At 41.5% G+C, this 25,514-nt stretch overlaps 1 protein-coding gene across 1 annotated transcript in view; it reads left to right on the forward strand.

Moving 5' to 3' along the window:
* The window catches only part of TTC27 (tetratricopeptide repeat domain 27), a 367,717-nt gene that overhangs the window by 268,894 nt on the left and 73,309 nt on the right, over positions 1-25,514 (forward strand). Inside the window, exon 11 of the mRNA XM_056567404.1 lies at positions 9,279-9,392. Within this exon, the coding sequence (XP_056423379.1) occupies positions 9,279-9,392 (114 nt within the window). The remainder of the gene's footprint in view (positions 1-9,278; positions 9,393-25,514) is intronic.

The following is a 25,514-nucleotide window of genomic DNA, read 5'->3' on the forward strand; positions in this document are numbered from 1 at the left end:
CCAGAGAACACAAAGATTGGCAAATTCGCCACTGGCGCCCTGTGCTCTTCACAGATGAAAGCAGGTTCACACTGAGCACATGTGACAGACATGACAGAGTCTGGAGACGCCATGGAGAACATTCTGCTGCCTGCAACATCCTCCAGCATGATCGGTTTGGCGGTGGGTCAGTAATGGTATGGGGTGGCATTTCTTTGGGGGGGCAACACAGCCCTCCATGTGCTTGCCAGAGGTAGCCTGACTGCTCTTAGGTACCGAGATGAGATCCTCAGACACCTTGTGAGACCATATGCTGGTGCAGTTGGCCCTGGGTTCCTCCTAATGCAAGACAATGCTAGACCTCATTTGGCTGAAGTATGTCAGCAGTTTCTGCAAAAGGAAGGCATTGATGCTATGGACTGGCCCGCCCGTTCCCCAGACCTGAATCCGATTGAGCACATCTGGGACATCATATCTTGCTCCATCCACCAACGCCACGTTGCACCACAGACTGTCCAGGAGTTGGTGGATGCTTTAGGGAGGACATCACTCAGGAGACCATTCGCTACCTCATCAGGAGCATGCCCAGGCATTGTAGGGAGATCATATGGGCACGTGGAGGCCACACACACTACTGAGCCTAATTTTGGCTTGTTTTAAGGACATTACATCAAAGTTGAATCAGCCTGTAGTGTGGTTTTCCACTTTGATTTTGAGTGTGACTCCATATTCAGACCTCCATGGGTTGATAAATTTGATTTCCATTGATAATTTTTGTGATTTTGTTGTCAGCACATTCAATTATGTAAAGACGAAAGTATTTCATACGATTAGTTCATTCATTCATTCAGATATAGGATGTGTTATCTTAGTGTTTTTTTTTGAGCATTGTATTAACTGGGGAGAACAAATGGTTACTGGTACATCCATTACAAATGAAATTACATGGTTGCATTAACCCCTTAAGGACCAAGGTTGTACAGGTACGTCCTTGGTCCTGCTCTCCTGATATAACGCAGGGTTACACAGTAACCACGCGTCATATCACGGCGGGCCCGGCGTCATAGGGAAGCCGGGACCCGCCTCTAATAGCGTGCAGCGCAGATCGTGGCGCCACGCGCTATTAACCCTTTAGCCGCGCGCTCAGAGCTGAGCCGCGCGGCTAAAAGCGAAACCGAAAGTGGCCGGCTAGCTCAGTCGGGCTGTTCGGGATAGCCGCGGCTAATCGCGGCATCCCGAACAGCTGACAGGACAGCGGGAGGGCACCTACCTGCCTCCTCGCTGTCCGATCGCTGAATGACTGCTCAGTGCCTGAGATCCAGGCATGAGCAGTCATGCGGCAGAATCGTTGATCACTGGTTTCTTATGAGAAACCAGTGATCAATGATGATCAGTGTGTGCAGTGTTATAGGTCCCTATGGGACCTATAACACTGCAAAAAAAAAGTGAATAAAGATCATTTAACTCCTCCCCTATTAAAAGTTTGAATCACCCCCCTTTTCCAATAAAAAAAAACCAGTGTAAATAAAAATAAACATATACGGTATCACCGCGTGTGGAAATGTCCGAGTTATAAAAATATATCATTAATTAAACCGCTCGGTCAATGGCGTGCGCGCAAAAAAATTCCAAAGTCCAAAATAGTGCATTTTTGGTCACTTTTTATATCATTTAAAAATGAATAAAAAGCGATCAATAAGTCCTATCAATGCAAAAATGGTACCGTTAAAAACTTCAGATCACGGCGCAAAAAATGAGCCCTCATACCGCCCCATACACGGAAAAATAAAAAAGTTATAGGGGTCAGAATATGACAATTTTAAACGTATTAATTTTCCTGCATGTAGTTATGATTTTTTCCAGAAGTCCGACAAAATCAAACCTATATAAGTAGGGTATTATTTTAATCGTATGGACCTACAGAATAAAGATAAGGTGTCATTTTTACTGACAAATGTACTATGTAGAAACGGAAGCCCCCAAAAGTTACAAAACAGCGTTTTTTGTTTCCTTTTCACCGTAGATTTTTGGGAAAAATGACTGATGTCATTAAAAAGTAGAATTGGTGGCGCAAAAAATAAGCCATCATATGGATTTTTAGGTGCAAAATTGAAAGAGTTATAATTTTTTAAAGGCAAGGAGCAAAAAACGAAAATGCAAAAACGGAAAAAACCCCGGTCCTTAAGGGGTTAAAAGAGATCTGCCATTAGCATCTATTTATCCTGATATGAAATGTCTTTAAGGCCTCATGCACACAGCAGCACCTGGAGTTCGTTGTAGGACTATGTTCACACTGTCGTTGTGCTCCGACCCGTTCAGTGTTCTTTGGTTTTTGGGGGGGATTTTTTGCACCGAACGGACCTTGAAAGGGTCAGAGCACCACTGACGCCGTCGGGTCACAGCGGATCTCATTGACTTGAATGGGGATAGTCATGGTGTCCAGTATTTTACAGAGGTTTAGTGAGGAAAAAAAGATCGTACATGCTGTATTTTTTTCTCCATTGAACTCCAGTCCTTCTAACAGACTGATCAACAGAGCTTCCATTTAGCAGAACACAGCGAAAGTGTGAGAGTAGTAGGGATCGACCGATATAGTTTTTTTTAGGGCCGATACCGATACGATAATTGGTGGAGGTTAAGGCAGATAGCCGATAACTTGTACCGATATTCCGGTATAAGTTATCGGCTATTTATCCCCCCGCGACACCGCTGCAGATCATTGATTTAAAGCGGGCGCTTTAAATCAATGCACTGCAGTGGCTTTTGCGGTGCCATAGGCCGCCGCCGCCACCCGCTTCTCTCCCCCTGCCTGTCCGGGGGTCCTGAGACCTATCACCACCACCGCTCCCCCGACCCGCCGCACCGCGACCGCCCCCCCCGCACCGCATCGGCCCCATTGCCTCCCCCATCCCCGGTTTTATAATTACCTGTTCCCGGGGTCCACTCCACATCTGGCTCCGGTGGCGTCCTCCTGAGCTGTTCACTGTGCGCACTGACGGTGACGTCACGTCGCGCACGTCACGTCACTCGTCATTGCGCACAGCGTAACGCAGGACGCAGCAGGAGCAAGAAGTAGCGTGGGCCCCGGGAACAGGTAATTATAAAACCGGGGATGAGGGAGGCAATGGGGCCGGGGCGGTGTGGTGGGGGGTGCGGCAGGTCGGAGGGGCGGTCGCGGTGGGCCGGGGGGGGGTGTGGTGCGGTGCATTATCGGCTTATCGGCAAAGTAATTGCCGATACCGATAATGCCTAAAATCTTGATTATCGGCTGATAATATCGGCCATACCGGTAATCAGTCGATCCCTAGAGAGTAGCCTAACTTGCAAAGTTGCATGGACTTCAGATGTCGCATTTTAGGCATATTTTCCCCCAGAAGCATTGCTTTGAAGGAAAAATACTTATAATACAGCCTGCCGTGGAGCCTGCCATGATTTTTACATAATCCAGCAAAAAATATGAACAGTGCTGCCTAATATGTTGGTGCTATATAAATAAAGGAATTAATGAACACCTCCAGGTAAAAGCAGACATATGGATAAGTAGTACAGTAAAGCCCAATGCAACTTTATCAGTTCCATATTATTACCGTATCAGGCATAACCCATTGGGAGGAATGGCACAGTTTTTTTTTGTAAATTAGTGGACACTTTCTTCTTGTTCTGAATCTTCCCTCTAGGCTATGCAAGCTGTTTCACCAAATGCAGTGATAATCTTAAGAAGGCAATAGAAAATAATTTTTTTACATTATTTTTGTACACACTGGAACTGCAGCTTATTGGAAATCTATGAGTATTTATTTCACTAAAAACTAAGTACGAGGTCTGCACTCTGATGCCCCCTCATCGATGTATTCTCATTTCTGTATTGCCCCCTCATCGTTGCAGAGAATATCATAATATTCACCACTATATCTGGAAAAGAAATCAGTTTGTCTTGTGACATTCAGGCTGGTTGTAAAAGTAAGTTGGGTGGGGGTTCGACTTTGGCACCTTCCGAAAATCTAGGGACCAGAAGCCCTGTTTTCATTGTAGGAATGCTACTCTTATAGTAAAAACAGGGACTTCAATCGCCTCATTTTCAGAAACTGTGGATGTTCCAGAGGTCAAACCGTTGTTCAATGTCCACGAAACAACTACTTACCTCAGCTTCCAGACTCTTGTGGGTGGGACTGGGTAGATGTTGAAATTTCAGGTTTTTAGTGGTGTTAGGCCTTTTTTAGACAGGTTGACGCTGCCACGATAATGGACTCCGATTTTGGTAATTGGCACGCATTTATTGAGCCTTCACAAGCTGGCAATTGTGTGACCGGACTGCATAAATGATCGTTGGACCGCTCGTGTTGTCCTTTAAATTTATCCATGTCAACCACTTTTCACCCGTTTACACAGGGTCATGTGGGGATGATAACAGTAATTTTAATGGTTGCACAAAAGATCTAGTCAAACTCATCGGCTGATTGCCGCCCCCTTAGGATGTATTCACACGTACAGGTTTCTAATTACAATTATTAAATGGAAAGCCAGAAACTATTCATAAATAGAAGACCTGTATAAAGGAAAGACTGAAACTTCACCATTTTTCAAATCCATTCCTGGCTTTGTATTCAATAGTTGCAATTAAAAACCTGACCGTGTGAGCATACCTTTACATCGGTAACAAGCTTTCCTAGGAATGCTCATTCAACTGGAAGGGTCTTTAAGCTGGGTTCACACATAGTAATTTGATCAGGGTTTGGTCAGTATCTTGATAAGTGCTTTTAGCCCAAACCAGGAGTGGGTCCAAAACCCAGAAAATGATGCCAATCTTTCCATTTTAGTTTTTCCACTCCTGTTTGGCTTAAAATACTCATCAATATACTATGTGTTATCCCACGTTTTCCAGAGATATACTGATGGATTGGATGCCATTCTTCTACTACAAAGTGAGTAAATACTATTCCCTCTCAGCGTTACTAAATCGCCTCATGGTACTTTATAGTCATTTTCTAGTTTTGTACAGTAGAAACTTTGCTATTTTATGAGTAATATTCCAAAATTATATCCTGCTTGTGGATGGCTTTTCCCCCCATGGGAATTTCTGTAGTGAGTAGCTGTTGACACCCTAGGAAGGGCAGTGGATATCCCTGAGCAGAAAACACCCACTGACAGGAACACATGTGCTGCCAACATTTCCCAGATGAATCCGATAAATGGACATGCCAGTAATTTACACTTTTACTCTTGTCAAAAAGCTGAAAAACCTTTTCATGTGTTATATTTTAACCAGTTTGTCACAATTTAAGTTTTTTATTAAATTTAGGCAAATTGCCAATAGTTGATATGTGTTGGTATTACTGACCTAATATATGGTTCATGTTTTATTTTCCCTTATTAGGAGAAGGGTATTATGTAGCAGCCCTTATATGTATAAAGCCTAGTGATCACTGAGGGATAGTCAGAATGGGACACTACTAAATCCACTCATTCATACACAAGACTCTTGGAGAAATTAGAACAGCATATTTTTTAAACCTCCTCTGCTTTCCATATCTGGGTATCTCAATGTGCCTCAGTATGTCCCCTAGAGTCTTAAGTACTAGGGAAGAATGTAGTCCATGAACTGGTATAAGATGGAGCATGTTGCAGTTTTTTTCCCCTCTTTTAATTATTCATTAAATTATTTGTAAGCCCTTAGTGGCCCCAAGTATTGTAAGGAACTGGCGCAAGAGCTGAGCCCAATCCATATGCAGTTTGTTTCAGCTATATATGATGCTTTCTCCAGCAGCTGCGATCAGAGATAACTCTAATTGTAGAAGTTTAACCCTGCCATGACAACCCACCAGGTCACAAGAAGCTGATTGGTTGCCATGACAGCATGCCATCTTTCTACTTCTACAGGGTGGGACATTTATATGGATACACCTTAATAAAATGGGAATGGTTGGTGATATTAACTTCCTGTTTGTGGCACATTTGTATATGTGAGGGGGGAAACTTTTCAAGATGGGTGGTGACCATGGCGACCATTTTGAAGTCGGCCATTTTGAATCCAACTTTTGTTTTTTCAATAGGAAGAGGGTCATGTGACACATCAACTTATTTGGAATTTCACAAGATGATGTGCTTGGTTTTAACGTAACTTTATTCTTTCATGAGTTATTTACAAGTTTCTGACCTCTTATAAAATGTGTTCAATGGGCTGCCCATTGTGTTGGATTGTCAATGCAACCCTCTTCTCCCACTCTTCACACACTGATAGCAACACTGCAGGACAGGCTTCCAGTATCCGTAGTTTCAGGTGCTGCACATCTCATATCTTCACAGTATAGACAATTGCCTTCAGATGACCCCAAAGATAAAAGTCTAAGGGGATCATATTGGGAGACCTTGGGGGCCATTCAACTGGCCCACGATGACCAATCCCCTTTCCAGGAAACTGTTCATCTAGGAATGCTTGGACCTGACACCCATAATGTGGTGTTGCACCATCTTGATAGAAAAACTTCAGTGCATAAAGAGGGATGTGTCACATGACCCTCTTCCTATTGAAAAACTAAAGTTGGATTCAAAATGTCCGCCATGGTCACCACCCATCTTGAAAAGTTTCCCCCTCACATATACTAATGTTCCACAAACAGGAAGTTAATATCACCAACCATTCCCATTTTATTAAGGTGTATCCATATAAATGGCCCACCCGGTATTATTTTTGACAGGGCCTGATAGTAACATGCCAACCGGCAGTAGTACACTGCAATACAGAATTGTTGCAGTATATTATGAAAGCGATAGCATGCTCAGATCCCTTAGCAGGGCTAAGAAAGATTCTGTAAAAAAAAGTGCTAAAAAATATTTTTAGCTTAAAAACAATTAAGCTAAAAATTCATACGCTGCGCTCTGAGGCAAGAGCGCATGCGCCGTTCGTTTACAGACAGCTCTCACTTCCTAGTGACGTGAGTCGCATTTCATGTGAGCCCAAGGCAGGAGCACATGCGCTTTGGCACAGTAACCGAGTGCTTGCGCAAGAAGAGCTCTCACGCCACTAGGACGTGAGAGCTGTCTGTAAATGAACAGCGCATGCCCTCCTGCCTCAGAGCGCAGCACAGAGTATGAATTTTTAGTTTAATTGTTTTTAAGCTAAAAATAGAGGGATATTGATTCAGGAGACATAAAGAAGCAGGGGGCGGGCATCTGGCGGGGCCCCGCCTCCTGCGGGCAATTAACTGAATTGAGCTTGGGAACTTCTCTGGGCAATATCACAGGAGCCACTGGATCAAATTTGGTATATGACACCTCTTTGGACTCCTGGTCACCCACACTATAACCCTGTGTATAACCCTTGGTTTAGTGTGGGTGATCAGGGTGACAGTTTTCCTTTTAAATAAACATATTCTATGTGGTATATACTTTTTTTTATTCTTTACAAAATAGCCCAGAGATTTGAGCCATTCCATGCAGCGCAAAACTGAAAACTACCTAAATGGAGTTCAAAATGATACTTTTCTGGCCTCTGTTGGATAATAGTGGCCTATGGATACAATCACGCATATGGCAAATTGTGCGAAAGGAGCCTTGAAAAAAGCGTCATTGTATCGACCCTTAGAATATTTGTTATTTTTAACTCAAGGTGAAAATAAGATATGTATAAAAAATAAATGTCATATAAAACATTATAAAGACCCCTATATGGTGTTGTCAGGTATACAACTTGTCTTGCAAGAAAGGTGAGACCCCATGCTGTGGTGACAGTGGAAAAATAGTAAAAAATAGTTATGGGTCTTTGTATGGGACAATAAAAAAAAAATGCTAGATCCTCAGGCTAATAAACCTAAAAACACACAGGTTTACTCAGACACTCTACCATAAAATAATATAGAGGTTCTTACTGTACTTCATGAGATTCCAAGAAGTGATGAAAGCAGTAGTTAGGAGTAGCCGTATTAGTCCAGTGATGCAAAAAGCAAAATCATCGGTAGTTGCAGTATCTTGTAATACCTTTTTTATTGGACTAACAAGATTTTGTAGGACAAGCTTTCGGGATTCCTCCCTTTATCAAGTCATGAAGAAATGCTTGTGACTTGATAAAGGGAGGAATCCCGAAAGCTTGTCTCTACAAAATCTTGTTAGTCCAATAAAAAAGGTATTACAAGATACTGCAACTACCGATGATTTTGCTTTTTATATATATATATAACAATGAAAATAGTAATGAAGGAGCACCATGTAGGGGCTTCAAGCCCTATAGTGTAAATCTGCGGGTGCTCAGCTGGCTCCAACCTTGTCCAAAGGTGCATCAAACAAGAAAAAGTCCAACAGGAAGCATGAGGCGGCACTCCAGCAATTTCAAGATAAAGAAGGTTCTTTTATTCACCCATAGTGCTACGTTTCGACCCTCTCAATGGAGTCTTTATCAAGCATAAAGTCTTGATAAAGACTCCATTGAGAGGGTCGAAACGTAGCACTATGGGTGAATAAAAGCACCTTCTTTATCTTGAAATTGCTGGAGTGCTACCTCATGCTTCCTGTTGGACTTTTTCCTATATATATATATATATATATATATTAGGGATGTAAGAAAAAATCGATTCTCGCGATAATCGCGATTTTTCATTTGCCGATACAGAATCGATTCAAAATATTTTTGAATCGATTCTTTTAGGGATGTGGAATTTTTAATAAAACGCACTTTATCTTACCTGCCAACGAGCCCGCGGAGCTCCGGTACAGGTGTTGGGTCCCCGGGCTGTATTCTTCTTACTTCCTGTTAGTCCGGCACGTCACATGGAGCTTCAGCCTATCACTGGCCGCAGCGATGTCCCGCCTCCGCTGGTGATAGGCTGAAGCTCCATGTGACGTGCCGGACTAACAGGAAGTAAGAAGAATACAGCCCGGGGACCGAACGCCTGTACCGGAGCTCCGCGGGCTCGTTGGCAGGTAAGAGAAAGTGCGTTTTATTTTATTTTGCAGCCCGGACAGGATAACATGAGAAAAGTGAGCACCGGAGTACTAGATCGCCGCTGTCAAAGCTGACAGCGGCGTCTATTGGGATCTATGAATGCTCCCAGGTGGGCGATATATCGCGATGTATCGTCACCTAGACGGTATCGCGATATATCGCGATATATCGAATCGCCACACTGGTATCGCGATTCGAATCGAATCGCCAAATTCTTGGCGATTCACACCCCTAATATATATATATATATATATATATATATATAAAATATTATATTATTTATTTATTTATTTTAGGACCACTTCTGTTTTAGCATTCTCTATGTAGTCACTGTCACACATGTAATGGACTCCTTTGATTTCAGTGTTTGCTTTCGCAACCCAAATTTTGGGCCATCCAGACATCTGCATTGATTTTGAGGACCAAATTAGAGAAGGGAAGTTCTCGGCGTGTGGAGCGAGCTATGATGCAGACACAGGTAAGATTGATTTTTTTGTTACTGTTAAGCAGGGCTGATGGCTCTGTATTTTAAATTATGATATTGATACCTGGTTATGGACTACTTTCACTGGCATGAAGACTGCTTACATACTTTATGAATACCATTGTTCGGGGTTGAAATGCGTTGTACTGTGTATCCAATAAATCATCTTTGGTTGACAGCATAATTTGGGATTTTTTCTAGTGCGTTAAGAAGTCCACATAGTGCCAGGAGGGTTCTTATTTCCATTGAAATACACTACTATAAAGCAATTCAAAAACTGCTAGGACACACTTTTGTTGTCAGTAATATGGCTAGAAGCTTAGTTACCCCATTAACTGGTCCATTGACTGAAATGTGCACCATATAGGTGTTTCTGTTGCTTCCAGAACTTGTTCAGGTGAGAGCACAGCTCATCCACCCTGTTCCTACAATACAGAGATTATCACACTCAATTCTGTTTTCCCATAAGTTGTAGGTCAAGCATTCTCATGACAGCCACTGATACCCATTACAGTGCCCATATGAGTTTTCCACAAAATTTCCACACACTATGAATGGCATGTACATCATTGTTATCTATATATAGAAAACTCAACGTGTGTGTGTGTATGTTCCAGCATCACGTCCAAACTGCTAAAGATATTAACATGAAACTTGGCACACATGTCACTTATATGTCAACAACAAACATAGGATAGGTGATTTAACCCTTACTCACCCCCATTTGCCAGGGGCGGGGTTTATGTTTAAAGTCCCATACAAGACAATGGGAAATATATGTTACTGCATAACTTCCAAACGGCTGGAGATATTTCGATAATACTTGGTCACATGTTACTTATATATCCACTTAAAATATAGGATAGTTAATTTAATCCTTAACTACCCCCATTTGTGAGGGTCAGGGTTTTGTTTTAAGTCCCATGCAAATCAATGGGAAATGTATGTTCCCACATAACTTCCGTACGGCTGGAGATATTTCAATAACTGGTACACATATTACGGGTCGGGATAGGAGGAGGGGATAGGAGGTCAAGATAGGAGGACTGGGATAGGAGGACTGGGATAGGAGGACTGGGATAGGAGGACTGGGATAGGAGGACTGGGATAGGAGGACTGGGATAGGAGGACTGGGATAGGAGGACTGGGATAGGAGGACGGGATAGGAGGATGGGATAGGAGGACGGGAAAAGAGGCAGAGATAGGAGGACGAGATAGGAGGACGGGAGAGGAGGATGGGAGAGGAGGTCAGGATAGGAGGTCGGGATATGATGACGGGATATGATGACGGGATAGGAGGTCGAAAGTCAAAAGCTTCCTCCTTTGTTTATTTTCCTCCCCAACAAGGAATAGGAAGGAAAAACCAGGCAACACCGGGTACTCAGCTAGTATGTCGCTAAATATCGCCTCTGTTCTCTCTCTTACGATTCTGAACACAAAATATGTCAGCTCTTGAATTTTCTTCATGAACCTGGAAGCACAGGATCAGAAGTTCTGCAATTCCCTGACCTATAGGAGATACAAAGTGCATTTATCGGATAATAGAAATACCTTTTCTTAAATGAAAGCATGTGACTAGTTCAATAAGCTAAGCCTTATAGTGAATACAATCTGTAGGGATCTGTACCCCTCACCTTGCATTGAATTACGGTTTGTAACATTTAACTTGTAGGTATTGCGTTTGGAATGTGGCGCGGTATTGTTTAGCTGACGTCCATCTAACTCTGACATACACCCTGTTTTTAATTTTCTTTAAGTATTTTGTTTTGTCTGGACGTATCATTCCTGGCATGCGAGCTGGGGTCTGTGTATAATAATATAATGCCTATTCATTTCTCTGTTGTGTAGATCATATATTAGAAAGACTTGGCTGGGGTTCAACACACTTTGAAAGCATTACATTGTTCCCAGATTTGTTTTCAAGTCCTTTTTTTTTGCCAGTTTAGTGCCAGCGTCTATGTATTACTGCTCGCTGTCTCTGCATGTACAAGTCTGCCGCTCGCTGTCTCACTTAGTGTGGAAACCAATGACTCCTCCCTATAATTATTAAATGTCATCAAATTTTTTTATGAATTTGACAGGCGGAATTTCAGAGGCATTGTCATTACATGTGTAGTACAGATGAGAAATGTTTAAGCCCAATTAGCTAATCCTGACAATATAGAGATGAATGTGTTAGTTGTCTGTCGTGGCATTTTCTTTTACTGGTAAAATGTAAAAAATCATTTGTTCCAATGAGCAGTCTTTAGAAATTCCCATCATTGATTACTAAAAGAACCATTATAATTTGTGCTGAGGTTCTATCCAATTGTGCCGGTTGCTTTTGTAGTAATGTCTCCCACCACAGTCCAAAGATATGCAGGCAGATATGTCCTTAGGTAGGACCCTTCCACCCACATAAGCAGGTATGTCCTTAGGAAGGTATTTTCCCTCACAGAAAGCAGGGTTCTTAGACAGGTATGTTCTCAGGTACCACTCCCCCAACAGTAGGCCGGTGTGTCCTTTAGATAGATAGTTCCCCCAGTAGGCTGGGATTTTTTCTGGTGCGCTCCCCCCCCCCCCCCCCCGCTCTCCCCCAGTACGCAGGTGTGTCCTCATGTAGTTTCCCCCTCCAGTAAGAAGGTATGTTCCCCCTCCCCTCTTGTGTAGACATGTATTTTCTTTGACAGTACCCATCAGTAGGCAGGTATGTCCTTAGGTAGTCCTCGACCCCCAGTAAGCAGTTATGTCCCCAGGTCGCCCCTTCTCCAGTAAGGCAGGTATATTGTAATGCAGTCGTCTCCGGACAACATCATGCCCTACACCAACTTTTTATTAACTGTTGGTGTAGGGCATGATGTACGTCCATTAATTGCAGTCCCTTTAGCAGACTATTTACTAACATACTACACATTTGTTATATAGGTTTTTTGTTTTTTTTTGCTTTTTAAGAATTATCATTAAAAGCTACGTTTTATTTTATTTTTCCTCCCTTCATCACTTGGCGATCTAGAAACATGGTGAATACAGTTAGTGTTTTTAACATTTTTACACTGTCTGATTGTGAAGAAAATGGAAGGTTCTAAATGTTTTCTAGATTCTGATGCTTGATGATTTTTTGATGAATAGCTGATATTGTAATACAGGGTCTGTAGCATGTTGGTTATCCTATTATAATATGAAGTATGATAAGTAAATAATGGAAAAGCAGTTATTGTAAAGGGATTATATTCTGATTGACAAAACTATAATAAGTCATATATCAATCTGTCATCCACTTTTTTTTATATTGTTGATGCTTTTAAGGTTATTTACATTGCATAGTAAAAATTTACAGTAAAATAATAGTGAAAAGCACAAAATAGCATCCATTTTGCTAGATTTTGTATTTTGTATATTGTGGCGCTTACCTACCCAATACATCCACAAACCACTGCGATACAGACATATAATATTTGTGACATTGGCATAAAAAAAAGTCATTGGGGTGGTCCCTCGCAGCTTCTCCCCATCCACTGGTCTTAATTGATTCATCTCTTCCTATATTTAAACAGTAAGATATCTGTTAATCAGGCCTAGCAGGACATGAAGAAATCAGCTGGGACCACCCTGATGACTCGGAGGAACATTCCTGGCCAGTAGTCCACAGAAACGCTGCAGCATATGAGTGTATCATACATCCTTGTAATAAGGGCACATTTCCCTGTTTCATGCTACTCGTAGTTTGGACAGCAAGAAAATGGTGACCGATTCCCTGTACGGCCTATATCTAAATGTATTATTTTTGCACATCAGTACTGTTGCTGTTTTTTTCCTGGTGAAGCTTATCTGGCATGCCAAGGTCTTTTTGTCCCTGAATGTTTCTAAAGTGTTTTCACATAAGGCAACTTTTGTTTTCAGCTTTGTTTAGCTTCAGTTATAGTTTGAAACTCAAGAACACTTGTGTTTGTCAGACACTTTATACTGCCATGTTGGCATGGAGAAGCTTTGTTAGGAAAGAATATGTTCCTTTCTTTAGTATTTGTACCAGACGTGAAGCATGCCCTGTTGACCTGTTCCATACTACCAAAGCCAAGTCCCAATAAACGCAATTACTAGTTGTGCATCTCAGACCAAGTGTTAGGCGTTCTACCATCTTTAAAGTGATGACGCACACTCCACAAGGCTTTTCTCTGAAAAATGTGCACATTGTAAGAATTACTATACTGTTACCAACTTCTGGCTCTACATAGTTGGAAGCATTTGAGTACCAGCTTGTGGTGAAACCATAAAGTGTCTAATTGTTGCATAAAAGTTTGGAACATGTTAAAATAACTATTTGGTCGCTGCCAGAAAAGGTATTGTTTTGTTTTGCTTTTTTTTCCAAGCCTGATCTTCAGCTTAGATTGAGGTAAAAGGCAGTTTAGTAACAGTCAGGTAATCTGAGGACGCGAATTCACTCAAGAGGCTATAAAGTGCTCAGGAATGTAGTGGGAATAAGAATACATCTAGATATGTTGGCTGGATATCTATCATTGAAAATTATTTTAGAAATTGTCAATAAAATCTGCTAAGTCTATTCCACTTCAATGTGATATGCTGGAGACTGCTCTGCCGAACATCTGATCAGCGGGGGCTCCACTTTTTGACATCTCGCTGAGCGGACCTTGATGGCCTATCCTTTGGATAGTTGTAAAAAGAAGAGTATGGGCACTACTAGTATACATACACAGCGGAACAACAAATGTAATGTACAATATAATAGTAGAGGAAACAAAGCTAGCACAAATATAGTGTAATACACACCCCAAAAAATAGATTGAGTGGAGTTTTCTGTGTGGCTTTCCCAACAGGTATTTTTCCATGTTATTTACTAATTTTTCACTACATTTTTCACTTTTCCCTACATTTTTATTTCATTTTTTTTACAACTTTTCTTAACTGTCTGGCTTTCCTGAGCTCAAATCCATCACATTTTATGTAGGAAAATTTGTAAATGTATAAAACAAAAAGAGAAACAGAAACACAGCCGCACATCTACAATTTGTATTTTGATCTACTTGCTTCTAAGCATAATTTCAAAAACTAACAGGTTGTTAGTATACATTTTGATCAAAGAGTATAAGCCCACTCACCACGTCAAGGCTACCTAGTCAGAGTGAGTCCCAAACCTAACACTGTCGTAGCGCTAGGCGGTGGCCACTGCCTCCATGACACCAAGCCCACAGGGGGAATGACACAGTGGCCAGGCAGCCCCACTGCTGCCCGACCAAGCCCCTGACTCCTGGCCACACCACCCCACAGACAAAGCACCACAGCAACAATGGCTGGCACCGAGCACCACACCAATGTGAACACCTAGCATGTGCTCCCTGCCAGAGGGCTGGGCGAATGCCAGGAGGAAACCCATATGCACCTGTAAACATAGTAAATATGTTGAGACTTTTTGAAACTGTTGAGAACATGCCCCATTTCAGTGGCCACTTCCGTTTTTTGGGTTGGTCGAGTTTGAAGGGTTTTTTGCCTGAGCTTTTGGCGCACGAGACGTTCTCCAAATTTAAGCCGCTAAACCCGAGAAGGAAACGTTGGGAAACAGATAGTAAAAACCCTCCCATAGCCCCTTACAGTAACTGTGCCCCAAAGTGCAGAAAATAAAAGCCCTGTACCCCCCCCCCCCCCTCAGAAAAGGATAGAAACCTCAAATGAATATACATAGCAAAAAAAACATATCACATTTTATCACCACCTGTGTCGTTCTCAGCCTGAGAAAGCCATAACATACTTGGTTAAAGTCCCATAAATAAATGGGATTCACACTGTTCCCATATCTGCATTGTGCACTGTATGAAGGCCAGACATAAGGTATTTTATCGTGCTGAAGATCAGCGCTGTCCTATACATAGACATACCTGTGACGCTGGACCACCTGCATTTCGAGGAATTAACATGATGTCTTTCAGAAAACGGTTTTCCATTAACTTCAGCTTGTCTTAGAGTATTTCCTCCTTTAAAATGTGACTGAACCAGATAAGTATGAAAAATGACTTTACAGGTTATTGACTTTTGTTCAAGAGGCAGAACCGCCGCAGAAAATGTATAAATGTCCACTGGCCATGTATATGATTTATTTACCACTCTGTACATGAAGAATGGGAAGATACTTTGTCTGCAAATATGTTAGAATATTTTATAGAGCAGCTTATAAAATAGCACATTGTTCTACAGAACGTAAAGCTTATTTTTCCGATAGTTCTAACATCATGAAAAGTGATTTCTTCTAGGGCTCGTGAAGATGGCATTGCCTCGTGTTCACATTGTTAAATTGTTAGCACATTTTCCTCTCTTAACTCTGTAAGATCTTCCTGTAATGGCTGTTATTTCCTTTGTAACCTTTTATAATGTTATATAAAAATCCTACAGAAAGTCTTTGTGAACTGGCTTTAGGGTGCGTTCACACGCTCTTTGTTTTTGCGGGTTTTGCGCCGAGTATTTGAAAGGGGCGGGCTCTTCTCGGCTGTCCATAGCAGATTTTCTGCGGTGGAATTTACGCTGCGGAAAATCCGCCGCAGGCCCTACTGACTTCAATAGGGCTTGCGGCGGATTTTCCGCAGTGTAAATTCCTCTGTGGAAAATCTGCTGCGGATAGCCGAGAAGAGCCCGCCCCTTTCAAATACGCAGCGGAAAACCCGCAAAAACAAAGAGCGTGTGAACGCACCCTTAGTGAGTTAATACTTTTGATCAAAATGTGTATTAAAGGGGTACTCCACTCCTAGACATCTTATCCCCTATCCAAAGGATAGGGGATAAGATGTCTGATCGCGGGGGTCCCGCCGCTGGGGACCCCCGCAATATAGCATGCGGCACCCACCTGTTTCTGCTCTGGAAGCGCTGGAGGGTCTGGGTCCCGACAACCAGAACAGAAGTCTGTGACGTCACGACTCCGCCCCCGTGTGACGCCACACCCCGTCTCCTCAATGCAAGTCTATGGGAGGGGGCGTGACGGCTGTCACGCCCCCTCCCATAGACTTGCATTGAGGGGACGGGGCGTGACATCACACGGGGGTGGAGTTGTGACATCACGGACGGGAACCAGACCCTCCAGTGCTTCCAGAGCAGAAACAGGTCGGTGCCGCATGCTATATTGCGGGGGTCCCCAGAGGCGGGACCCCCGCGATCAGACATCTTATCCCCTATCCTTTGGATAGGGGATAAGATGTCTAGGGGTGGAGTACCCCTTTAAGGACATCCTTTATAATTTTCTTTTTTTAATTTGTTTAGCAGCTATAGTTCATTGCAAAAATGAATGTGCAAACCAAGTTACTTTTTTCATCAGTAGCCATCTAATTTATTTTAGTTCTCACAATGGTCACCGAGCACTTTGTTTTCAAAAGATCAACTTGTCATGTGTATAGCAGCAGCACAGCGGGCCATCATTATTAAGAGGGAGGTAGATAACATGGAATGACACCATGAATGATGGGGACACCTCCGCCCCTTTCCTACTCAGACTACTGCACAAGAAGAGGACACCCACAACACTCATCTCCCTTTAGTCTACATGTCTGATGTAATACAAATCTCTGCAGCTGCTGGGTAAGCCATTCAGACCAGATAGCTGCCCCAGTATTTTTCAAGGAACATTTTTCAGTATATATATTTAGTGACCTGCTCCCTAACTTTTTCACTGCCAAAAATTGTTTTAGTAAACGATAGCTATACCTAAATGTATATCAGTATATTTGCAGTAAAATGTAAATGCCCCCTTCTGTAACCCCTTTCCTTGTGAATTTTAATTTATTGTTCCAGTTAAAATTAGCAGCCATTAACACCTTAGTGACCAAGCCAATTTGAACCTTACTGCTTAAACATACCTGTCCATATCACAGAAAAAAAAAATGCTTATAAATGTTACTCACTAGTTCATGCATATTCTTTACATGTATTCCATGTGTCTAGCTTCTTTAATTGTTACAGGAAGGGGCATGTTGGAGGCAAGCACTAATCTTGCCCTCACTCACCATGCATTTACTTTCTCCCTGAGTCTGCTGTGCGGGGTCTCTCCATCCAATCACTGCTCTTTTACCTCCACTCACTGTTTTCATGGTGTAGTCTGATAAACAGGACAGGAGAGAGCACAGAGGAGTGCTAGTCCCGTCCTCACTTTCTGGTCCCTGGTTGGGACAAAGATGATGTTGCAGACAACCAGAATTGTGTTCTGGATGGATTGGGAACCCCTATTGGTTTTATATATAAGTCATGATTTCTATAAAAAAAGAGAGAACATTTTCTTATGAACTATTAGAAAGGGTTATGTTTTGCCAAGATGTACAACATATAAACAGTTTTTGATTCTGACAGTGCCCATTTAAACCATTTTTTTCATCCTTCTATTCTAATAGCTTTACATTTTTCATCAATATAGCCACATAAGGGCTTGTTTTTGCGGGACAAGTTACACTTTTTGATGCAATCATTGTGGGGTTCATCTAACTGATTGATTACATTTTCCTTATTTGTTTTAAGTTTACGCCAATCTTGTGTGGTAAAAATAACATTCACATTTTATTCTGTGGGTCAGTACAATTACAGCGTTACCACATTTATATAGGTTTTTAGTAGTTTGGCACAACTGCCACATTCCCGGATTTATAAAAACCTTTCCAGAGGAAAAGTTGCTGAGTTGCCCATAGTAACCAATCAGATCGCTTTCATATTTAAAAAGGCCTCTGATAAATGAAAGAAGCGATCTGATTGGTTGCTATGGGCAACTCAGCAACTTTTCCTCTGCACAGGTTTTGATAAATCTCCCCCTTAATGTTTTTTTTTCCTTTCTTGACAAAGCTAGTTGGGGCTTGTTTTTTGTGGAATAACTTGTAGTTTTTATTCACATAATTTTCAGGCACATACAACTTTTTGATTTTTTTTCTTTTTAATAATTTTTTTTGGTAGACAGATTAGTCAAGTACTGTCATTTATACATGGCGTTAAAATTCTTTTTTTTCCACAGCATATACCGTGCAGGATAATTATATTTTTTTTTATAGTTTGAGACGTGGCAATACCAAATATGTATTGTGTGTGGGACGATGTTTTTCACATTATTTTATTAAACTTTATTTTTTAACTAGTCCCACTAAGGGACTTTTACTGGCAATCTTGTGATGCTGACAGGCAATCTATACAGACTTATCTATGGCAGGCCTGGGGTCCTCCAAAAAGACCCCAGCTTCCATGAAGACCATTTTACACCCAGCAATCTTATCGCTGGACTGCACATCAGGTAGGATCCGGGGCAAGGGATCAGGCTGCCGCCATTTAAACAGCCCATTAGTGACTGCCATTTAAAGCTATAAGGGGGTCATTAAAGGCGTATTCCAGTGAAAAACATTTTTTTTTCATATCAACTGGCTCCAGAAGGTAAACAGATTTGTAAATTACTTCTATTAAAAAAATCTTAATCCTACTAGTATTTATCAGCTGCTGCAGTTGAGTTGTTCTTTTCTGTCTTACATCAGTGCTCTGTGCTGACACTTCTGTCCAGAGTAGGAGCAAATCCCCATAGAAAACCTATCCTGCTCTGGACAGTTCCTGAGACAGACAGAGGTGTCAGCAGAGATCACTGTTGTCAGACAGAAAAAACAACTCAACTTCAGCAGCTGATAAGTACTGGTAGGATTAAGTTTTTTTTAATATAAGTAATTTACAAATCTGTTTAACTTTCTGGAGCCAGTTGATATGAAAAAACATTTTTTTTCACTGGAATACCCCCTTAAGGGGTTAAAGGAACACTCTATGAAAAAGTTATACTCTGATATGTGAAGAGTAGGGTCTTAGGTGTGGTGTATGACACAAACTATCTCTTTGGTGTTTTTTGGTTCACTATGCCTTTTATTGGCCATTGATGCTGGCATTAGGCCTAACACAATAGATTTATCAAAACCTGTGCAGAGGTTACTGAGCTACCAATCAGATTGATTCTTTCATTTTCAACAAGGCCTCTGCAAAATGAAAGAAGCGATCTGATTGGTTGCTATGGGCAACTCAGCAGCCTTTCCTCTGGACAGGTTTTGATAAATCTCCCCCAGTGTATCTACCTTACTCAGCATGCTTCTTTAAAGGGAAACGGTTATAAGTGTCGCCCGCAGTAAGTTGTTGGTACAGGCAGGTGACACTGATTATAACGATACTTACCTACCCCCGATCCTTGGTCCTGTTCATCTTTTATCATATCTTCCTGGTTACATTTTACCCCCACCCCACTTCATACCACAAACTGGTTCAGTAATTTTTAGCCAGTAAATGAAAAAAAAAAAAATGCATGAAATAGTTAACACAAAGAAAGAAAACTGAAAAACTAAGGAGAGACTTATCGTGTGATAGTATCTCTTAGTCCAATAAATACAATTTACAGTTATTTGTTCACTGGTGAAGTATCTTCATCTCTAGATAAAATGTTTAATTTTCATACTATTGCGATATTTAATTCTATGAATTTCAGTATTGGGCTTCTGCTGAGCTTCTTCATTCCGTAATCTGAGTGTCAACCTCAGACTTCTGTCTCGGATTATATGAAATGTAGATGTCGGATTTGCAACTGGCAAACTCTGAATGTGTAAACCTATAGGGCCTTAGGCATCCATTATCTAATTCATTGGATGATAACATTGCATTAATACATAAAGAACAATAATGTTGTTAATAATCAGTAATAGTTATGAAAGTGTAAAGCAGTCCTGTCCTATTTGGTATTTAGTATTGATTTTATAGCTATTAAAAAGGAAGTGTACCATATTTTTGTACATTTATTTGGGACATAATAGTTATAGCCATGAAAAATTTAGAGTAGTCATTTGCATTTAGTCGAGTATCACATTAGTATAAAGTAGTGATGGCATTTATAGTTAGTAGTAATGTCAAACCCATGAAATCTGTAGAGTAGTTATATGAATTATGAATAAATAAATTCACGGCGAAACGGAAAGAAAAATCATTGTGCGACAATCCAAGAAAAAATGCCATTTTGCAACTTTTGGGGGCTTCCGTTTCTACGCAGTGCATATTTCGGTAAAAATGACACCTTATCATTATTCTGTAGGTCCATACGGTTAAAATGATACCCTACTTATATAGGTTTGATTTTGTCGTACTTCTGGAAAAAATCATAACTACATGCAGGAAAATTTATACATTTGAAAATGTCCTCTTCTGACCCCTATAACATTTTTATTTTTCCACGTACAGGGCGGTATGAGGGCTCATTTTTTGAACCGTGATCTGAAGTTTTTATCGGTACCATTTTTGTTTTGATCGGACTTTTTTATCACTTTTTATTCATTTTTTAATGGTATAAAAAGTGACCAAAAATAAGCTTTTTTGGACTTTGGAATTTTTTTGCACGTACGCCATTGACCATACGGTTTAATTAATGATATATTTTTATAGTTCGGACATTTACACACGCAGTGATACCACATATGTTTATTTTTATTTACACTGTTTTATATTTTTTATGGGAAAAGGGGGGTGATTAAACTTTTATTAGGGAAGGGGTTAAATGACCTTTATTAACACTTTTTTTTAAATTTTTTTTTTGCAGTGTTATAGGTCCCATACGGACCTATAACACTGCATGCACTGATCTCCTATTCTGATCACTGGCGTGTGTTAACACGCCTGTGATCAGTGTTATCGACGCTTGACTGTTCCTGCCTGGATCTCAGGCACAGAGCAGTCATTTGTTGATCGGACACCGAGGAGGCAGGTAAGGGCCCTCCCGGTGTCCTGTAAGCTGTTCGGGATGCCGCGATTTTAACGCGGCAATCCCGAACAGCCCGACTGAGCAGCCGGGTTACTTTCACTTTCACTTCAGACGCGGCGGTCAGCTTTGATCGCCACGTCTGAAGGGTTCATACATGGCATTTCCACGATCGGCGATGTCCTGTATTAGCTGCGGGTCCCGACCCGAAATGACGCGGGGACACCGCGTGACCCCGCGGCATATCGCGGGAGCCGGCGGAGGACGTAATTATACGTCCTTCGTCGTTAAGGGTTTAAAGGGGTTATCCAGGAATAGAAAAACAGACCTAATTTATTTCAAAAACTGCTCCCCGTCTGTCTCCAGGTTGGGTGGGGTATAACAACTTGGCTCCATTCACTTTAACAGAACTGAGCTGCAGAACCACACACAACCTGGAGACAAACAGGGAATGTTTTTTTAAATAAATTAGCTCTGTTTTTCTATTTCTGGATAACCCCTTTAATGAATTTCATGCAGTGATTAGGTTTCTAGTAGCGTATCTCTAATGTACAGTCCAGTACTACATGACCTGTACTGCACTTTACCAGTACCAGTATGAGGCCTCCTTAGCATATCTAGTAAAGGCAGCTCACTTTATTTTGCTTGGACAATGGGGGAGATTTATCAAAACCTGTCCAGAGGAAAAGTTGCTGAGTTTGAAAAAGCCTCTGAAAAATGAAAGAAGTGATCTGGTTGGTTCCTATGAGCAACTGGTCAACGTTTCCTCTGGACAGGGTTTGATAAATCTCCCCCCCCCCCCCCCATTGTGTATACTGTTCATGAAGAAGCTCCTGTCATCAGCAAGAAAGTGATTTTGAGTTTCCAGCTCCTCTTTTTGACTTTCATATGCAGGGATTTGCTTTATCTGTATTAGTTATCCTCACTTTTTTCTACTTTTGGTTGACAATTACTAGTTTTTCATAGAGTTATGAAGGGGAATTTATCAAACAATTTAGAAAGCTTTTCCTGTGACATTTCATTTCCACTTTTCCTGACGGTCAATTTTCATGACCACGAAGGGATCTGATTTTGATCACTTTATGCAGTAGTCACAAATTTATCATGTGCAACTTTTCAGCGAAAAGTCACAGAAAAGGCTCATGGACCAGATAAAGAAGAAATCACAGGACGATTCAACCCTGCCCTGTATGTCTCATGCGACAATTGTACTAGGGTCTGTGCAACTCTTAATACAGTTGTCACACGCCCCCCCCCCACTGCTCTGGTAAACTTAAACAGAGGAGTTCCGTGGCAATTCATCAACATCCATGCGCCATTTGATAAATTTGGCGCACGGACATCACTTTGCCCGTAACTTTTTTTTTATCTAAACTGGACTAAAACCAGGTTCAGTTTTGATGAATGCCCCTCATTGTCTCTAGATACAATAAATTAAAGAGTACCTGTCACCAAATAAAACTTTTAATGTAATTTTGCATGTGTAATTAGCAGACACTTTCCCATTCACTTGCTTTTCAAATTATCAACAGAAATATGTTTAAAATGTAATAGAAAAAATGGCCGCTTGGCGGCTCTGTTCTGTTCCCTGCCACAATAAATACAGTGAGTTTGGTCTCCTCCTGGCCTGACAGGAGACCAAACTCAGGAAGTGCTTCTCTGCTCTGAGCTTGATTGTCAGCTGCACAGAGCCTCACTGAAACATGTATAGAGCCTCACTGAAACATGTATAGAGCCTCACTGAAACATGTATAGAGCCTCACTGAAACATGTATAGAGCCTCACTTAAACATGTATAGAGCCTCACTTAAACATGTATAGAGCCTCACTGAAACATGTATAGAGCCTCACTTAAACATGTGTAGAGCCTCACTGAAACATGCATAGAGCCTCACTGAAACATGTATAGAGCCTCACTGAAACATGTATAGAGCCTCACTGAAAACTGCATAGAGCCTCACTGAAACATGTATAGAGCCTCACTGAAACATGTATAGAGCCTTACTGAAACATGTATTGGGCCTCACTGAAATATGCATAGAGCCTCACTGAAACATGCATAGAGCCTCACTGAAACATGTATAGAGCCTCACTGAAACATGTATAGAGCCTCACTGAAAACTGCATAGAGCCTCACTGAAACATGAATAGAGCCTCACTGAAACATGTATAGAGCCTTACTGAAACATGTATTGAGTCTGACTGAAACATGTATTGGGCCTCACTGAAATATGCATAGAGCCTCACTGAAACATGCATAGAGCCTCACTGAAACATGTATAGAGCCTCACTGAAACATGTATAGAGCCTCACTGAAAACTGCATAGAGCCTCACTGAAACATGTATAGAGCCTCACTGAAACATGTATAGAGCCTTACTGAAACATGTATTGAGTCTGACTGAAACATGTATTGGGCCTCACTGAAATATGCATAGAGCCTCACTGAAACATGCATAGAGCCTCACTGAAACATGCATAGAGCCCCACTGAAACATGTATAGAGCCTCACTGAAACATGTATAGAGCCTCACTGAAACATGTATAAAGCCTCACTGAAACATGTATAGAGCCTCACTGAAAACTGCATAGAGCCTCACTGAAACATGTATAGAGCCTCACTGAAACATGTATAGAGCCTCACTGAAACATGTATAGAGCCTCACTGAAATATGTATAGAGCCTCACTGAAACATGTATAGAGCCTTACTGAAACATGTTTTGGGCCTCACTGAAATATGCATAGAGCCTCACTGAAACATGCATAGAGCCTCACTGAAACATGCATAGAGCCTCACTGAAACATGCATAGAACCCCACTGAAACATGTATAGAGCCTCACTGAAACATGTATAGAGCCTCACTGAAACATGTATAGAGCCTCACTGAAACATGCATAGAGCCTCACTGAAACATGCATAGCCTCACTGAAACATGTATAGAGCCTCACTGAAACATGCATAGAGCCTCACTGAAACATGTATAGAGCCTCACTGAAACATGTATAGAGCCTCACTGAAACATGCATAGAGCCTCACTGACACATGTATAGAGCGCCACTGAAACATGCATAGAGCGCCACTGAAACATGTATAGAGCGCCACTGAAACATGTATTGGGCCTCACTGAAATATGCATAGAGCCTCACTGAAACATGCATAGAGCCTCACTGAAACATGCATAGAGCCCCACTGAAACATGTATAGAGCCTCACTGAAACATGTATAGAGCCTCACTGAAACATGTATAAAGCCTCACTGAAACATGTATAGAGCCTCACTGAAAACTGCTTAGAGCCTCACTGAAACATGTATAGAGCCTTACTGAAACATGTATTGAGTCTGACTGAAACATGTATTGGGCCTCACTGAAATATGCATAGAGCCTCACTGAAACATGCATAGAGCCTCACTGAAACATGCATAGAGCCTCACTGAAACATGCATAGAACCCCACTGAAACATGTATAGAGCCTCACTGAAACATGTATAGAGCCTCACTGAAACATGTATAGAGCCTCACTGAAACATGCATAGAGCCTCACTGAAACATGCATAGCCTCACTGAAACATGTATAGAGCCTCACTGAAACATGCATAGAGCCTCACTGAAACATGCATAGAGCCTCACTGAAACATGTATAGAGCCTCACTGAAACATGTATAGAGCCTCACTGAAACATGCATAGAGCCTCACTGAAACATGTATAAAGCCTCACTGAAACATATATAGAGCCTCACTGAAAACTGCATAGAGCCTTACTGAAACATGCATAGACCGCCACTGAAACATGTATAGAGCCTCACTGAAACATGTATAGAGCCTCACTGAAACATGCATAGAGCCTCACTGAAACATGTATAGAGCTCCACTGAAACATGTATAGAGCCTCACTGAAACATGCATAGAGCTCCACTGAAATATGTATAGAGCCTCTCTTAAACATTTATAGAGCTCCACTGAAACATGCATAGAGCCTCACTGAAACATGCATAGAGCCTCACTGAAACATGCATAGAGCGCCACTGAAATATGCATAGAGCCTCACTGAAACATGCATAGAGCCTCACTGAAACATGTATAGAGCCTCACTGAAACATGCATAGAGCCCCACTGAAATATGTATAGAGCCTCACTTAAACATGTATAGAGCTCCACTGAAACATGCATAGAGCCTCACTGAAACATGCATAGAGCCTCACTGAAACATGCATAGAGCGCCACTGAAATATGTATAGAGCCTCACTTAAACATGTATAGAGCTCCACTGAAACATGCATAGAGACTCATTGAAACATGCATAGAGCCCCACTGAAATATGTATAGAGCTCCACTGAAACATGCATAGAGCCTCACTGAAACATGCATAGAGCGCCACTGAAACATGTATAGAGCCTCACTGAA

The sequence above is a fragment of the Hyla sarda genome, chromosome 3, assembly GCF_029499605.1.
Source record: "Hyla sarda isolate aHylSar1 chromosome 3, aHylSar1.hap1, whole genome shotgun sequence".
NCBI classification, from domain to species: domain Eukaryota; kingdom Metazoa; phylum Chordata; class Amphibia; order Anura; family Hylidae; genus Hyla; species Hyla sarda.